The 4,269-nt window shown below is 37.6% G+C and overlaps 2 protein-coding genes across 2 annotated transcripts; both read left to right on the plus strand.

Annotated features, from left to right (window-relative positions):
• Window positions 1-518: 518 nt before the first annotated feature.
• Window positions 519-1,040, plus strand: LOC149545825 (disease resistance protein RPV1-like). Its single transcript, XM_089793842.1, has one exon. It carries the CDS (start codon window positions 519-521, stop codon window positions 1,038-1,040), a length of 522 nt encoding a protein of 173 aa, XP_089649968.1.
• A 1,104-nt stretch (window positions 1,041-2,144) lies between these two features.
• Window positions 2,145-3,587, plus strand: LOC149545826 (disease resistance protein Roq1-like). The gene is made up of 3 exons (XM_089793843.1): window positions 2,145-2,658; window positions 2,808-3,117; window positions 3,359-3,587. Exons 1-3 carry the CDS (start codon window positions 2,145-2,147, stop codon window positions 3,585-3,587), a joined length of 1,053 nt encoding a protein of 350 aa, XP_089649969.1.
• Window positions 3,588-4,269: the final 682 nt, after the last annotated feature.

Below are 4,269 nucleotides of genomic sequence, written 5' to 3' on the forward strand. Positions count from 1 at the left end.
GAATATGAGCTGATGCGTTCTCACAACATGCAAAGAAAGGTAGATACACCAAGGAAAGGCTCGATCAGTGGAAAGTGGCACTACACAAAATTTCATCCCTTTCCGGCTTACAGGTTAACAATAATAAGTATGTATTGTTTCTCTTTCTTCTCGATAGTCAAGTTCTGTATTCCATATATGTTGAGAAAACTGATGCATGAGGAACTGATAATTTTTTTTATTCTATATATTCTTTAATATTTATCTGCTCATGCAAGAGGAACTGAAAAAATTGTATCAGTTCGCATTGTTTATGATAGAGTGAATATCTGCGTAGAAGGAGTTTGTAGCGTTGGAGAACACGCAATATATTCGTTTTAAATGATTGTAATGTAATTTTAATTAGTGTGTGGAAATAATTGTTTTTTTGTGTGATGTATTATACTCTCTATTCTTTACCTGTTTTCAGATTCTGCAATATATAGGTTCTATTTAACTTGTGTTGTTTATTTTGTTTTTATTTTTATTTTTCGCCCATAATGTTTAGGGACGAGGCCGAAGTTTTGAAGAACATTGTGAATAGAGCATTGGGATTAATGAAAATAGAACCCATACGTGTAGCTGAATATCCACTTGGTTTGGATGAACTAGTACAAGGCTTCGTCGAATCAATCACAAGTGAAGAAGACAGTGAAAAACTCACGGGGATCGTGGGCATGGGTGGCATTGGGAAATCCACTTTGGCCAAAGAGCTCTTCAATAGAAACTTTCACTCGTTTCAGAAATGCAGTTTTGCTCCCGACGTGCGGGATGTGGCATCCAGAAATGCTCTGCCTGAGAAGCAAAAAAAGCTTCTTACAGGCCTTGGCGTTGAAAATTTGTCATTAGACGGTGTCGACGAAGGCAAAGTGGTACTCACAAATTGTTTGAGCTCTGTTCGGGCCCTAATTGTTTTGGATGACGTGGATCACATCGATCAGTTGTATGCTCTTTTGCGAAATAAACACAACCTCGGATTCCAAAGTATGGTAATTGTGACGTCCCGGAAAAGGGATGTGTGAATTATCATACTATTGCAATCAGTGATTATTAATCTCCTATCATAAATGATTATTAAACTGTTGAAAAACAATTCCCAGCTAATATCAAAAAATAACACAACTGCAACTTCACTTATAAAATATGGAAAGAAATGCGCAACACAATGAACACAATATTTTTGGAAAAATTGTCCCTGGAAAAACCCCTAAGGCCCCGTTTGGTTGCTGGAAGATGAGGGCCAAAACCGAGTTATCAGGGGCAAAACCAGGTTTTGCAAAAAAATTTGTTGTTTGGTTGGTTAAAATTATGACCCGGTTTTCAATTTCATCTTCGAATTTTGGTCAAAAATTGGAAGAAGTTTCTTCCAGTAAAAACGTGGAATTCGAAATTAAAACCAGGTTTTGAATTTTATGACAGTTTTTTTAATAATATTGTGGGGTCCACAATATATTTATCTTCCGTATCAACCAAACGGACCATTGGCTTTCCAAACCACAAAACCAAGTTTTCGAAAACCTGGTTATAAGATAACCTGGTTATGTCAAAAATTCATCTTCCCCAACCAAACGGGGCCTAAGGGAAAATCAGTTCTACAGATGAGGAATTATATTAAACTTTAGCAGATCAAGAGATACAAAATTCCTTGCCTCTCACTGGCAGAACTCCGACAACCTCCTAATTTCTCCCGCTGATATTCCCCACTGCTATCCCCACTCTAACACTGCGCCCTTGCTAACACTGCAAGACTTTTTGCTAACACTGCAAACTTTTCTCCAAAACTTATTCATCCAAATGACCCAATGACCCCTTTTTATACGACTCCTTTTGGTAAACCAATGACCGAGATTAAATCAAACCAACGGCTGAGAGTAAGACAACTCGACAGCCAATAATAGAATTGGTTGCAAGGTGTCCAAAAGGGAATCTCTAAAATTACTAAATAATAACCATTTACTAATTCTTGGCAAGTGGACAAACAGCTGTCCAAACCACCCATAAATACAATTGCTATTCATAGATAAGGACGAACAACTGTCCAAGCTACCCCTAAATACTACTGCTATTTCCGAGTCAGAAATAACAGCTATCCAACTAACAATAATAAACAGGATGTTCTTAAATCGATGGGTATCTCAAACATTTATGAAGTGCCAAGACTTGAGAGCTCAGTAGCGAAGAATTTATTCTGCAGGCATGCTTTCCAGAAGTCTTCTCCACCCACCAGATTTGACACTTTGGTTGACAAATTCGTCCAGGTTTGCGATGGTCTACCTTTATCTCTGAAGGTATTAGGGGGACAGCTACATGGTGAGGATTCCATTTCTTACTGGGAATCCCAATTAGATAAAATCTCAAGAATATTGCCTAGCGACATCACAAAAAGGCTACAGGTTAGCTATGATGCTCTGGATAAAGAAGATAGAGAGATGTTGTTGGATGTGGTTTGTTTTCTCATCGGCAAATGCAAAAGCATAGCTATAGCACTGTGGGATGGATCGGGTTGGAGTGGCCTGCACGGTTTACAAAAACTTGTAAATAAGTGTCTTGTGGAGCTGGTTTCCGAGAAACATAACACCTTCAATGAGAAGAAGATACAGATGCACGATCATCTAAGGGACATGGGAAGAGAGATGGCAAGTGAGCACTCATCATATCGGCTTTGACATCCAGAGCAGATTGATAACATACTGCATTTCTAGGTAAATGTATTACTAGCTCCACTTTAATTATTTCTTAGTGAAATCATAAAAATAATAGTTTGTTGTTTTGTCTGCCTCTGTTTGCAGCAGAGTTGACTGAAATAGCTTGTATTCTGGTATTTTTCATTCAGAAAGAAATACAAATTAGAGGGATACAACATCCAGCTACTTCTGTGTCCTTTAAAGAGTACGCTCATCAGCTAATGCGAACCTCAAGAAAACTAAATATACTTCATGTGCAAAGCAATGAGTTCACGAAAGAGTTTACATATTTATCAGAGCATCTTGTTTGGCTTTGCTGGCATACCCGTTCATTAAGAAATCTTCCATCTTGGCTTCCATTAAGACATTTAAGTGTTTTAGAGCTTGATGATGCTAATGACTTGGAGGAGTTGTGGTAGGTCAATGTGGATGTAAGTAGTTTGAATCTGTGGTTTTTATGTACCAGCTTTTTGATAATTTATATTTTTCTCAATTGAATTCAATAGAATAATGAACTGAATTGAGTATAATGATGTTTGCGTGCAACCTCCTCTGCAATTGAGAAAGCTTATCATACGTTTCTCTTTCAAATTGCAATGACTTCCAACCTCAATAGGATGTCTTAAAAATCTTAAAATGCTTTCCCTTTGTTTTAGTGGTAGCAGTTTGCCAGAAGAGTTATGTGGCCTGCATTCGCTGAAGTATTTATATTTTGTACTGTCCAAAGTTATCTTCACTGCCAGCTGGTTTTGGCAATTTAAAAGATTTGAAGTATTTAATGTTGTCTTGCCCACAGTTGAGCACTTTCGAAGATTCTTTCCAGCAGCTGATAAAGATGAAACATCTACAATTATCCAGACGCAAAACGCTCTCCTCACTGCCTAATGGCTTTGGGAATTTAGTAAGATTGAAGTATTTAAGTCTAACATTTTGCGAGTAGTTGAGCACTTTACCAGATTCTTTCAAGTAGTTGACACACTTGGAAGATCTAAAGATTCCATTCTCCTCAACTACTAATAGTTTGTCCTCGCTACCTATTGGTTTTGGTAATTTAAATAGATTGAATCACATAAGTCTAATTAGGTGCAGCCAGTTGAGCATGTTGCCGGACTCTTTCGGTCAACTGATACACCTGAGATATCTGGATTTATCAGGTTCTGAAATGTTATCCTCACTGCTTGAGGGTTTAGACAATTTAAACAGATTGAAGCACATAAATCTGGGACTGTGCAAGCAGTTGAGAACTTTGCCACATTCATTCTAGAGGCTGATACACCTGGAACATCTAAATTTACAAGGTTGTGCCAAGCTTAAACTAAACTTAGATGTATTTGAAGGCATTGGAAAGCTCAAGTACTTGGGATTCAGTGGTTGTGAAGAATTAGAAGATTTGCCTAATCAAATTAAGAATTAGGCATCATTGACAAAATTAGATCTAACGGGTTGCATTAATTTGAGAAGCTCACCAAGTAACATTGGTCAACTGGTCAACTTATGGTCAGTCAAAATTGAGAGCCGGGTGATGAAAGGCTTGCAAACTTCTCATATTCGCTTTCCCTCATTGAAA

Source organism: Cupressus sempervirens, chromosome 7 (genome assembly GCF_028749045.1).
Source record: "Cupressus sempervirens isolate cs-2001-9-10 chromosome 7, ASM2874904v1, whole genome shotgun sequence".
In the NCBI taxonomy this organism is placed as follows: domain Eukaryota; kingdom Viridiplantae; phylum Streptophyta; class Pinopsida; order Cupressales; family Cupressaceae; genus Cupressus; species Cupressus sempervirens.

Excerpts from the sequence above, each read along its gene's own strand:
- LOC149545825 (XM_089793842.1), top strand. The coding sequence starts at position 519 with ATGTTTAGGGACGAGGCCGAAGTTTTGAAGAACATTGTGAATAGAGCA.
- LOC149545826 (XM_089793843.1), top strand. The coding sequence starts at position 2,145 with ATGGGTATCTCAAACATTTATGAAGTGCCAAGACTTGAGAGCTCAGTA. Across the intron at positions 2,659-2,807 it reads CATGGGAAGAGAGATGGCAA|CAGAGTTGACTGAAATAGCT; the intron begins GTGAGCACTCAT and ends CTCTGTTTGCAG. Across the intron at positions 3,118-3,358 it reads AATGACTTGGAGGAGTTGTG|TGGTAGCAGTTTGCCAGAAG; the intron begins GTAGGTCAATGT and ends CCTTTGTTTTAG.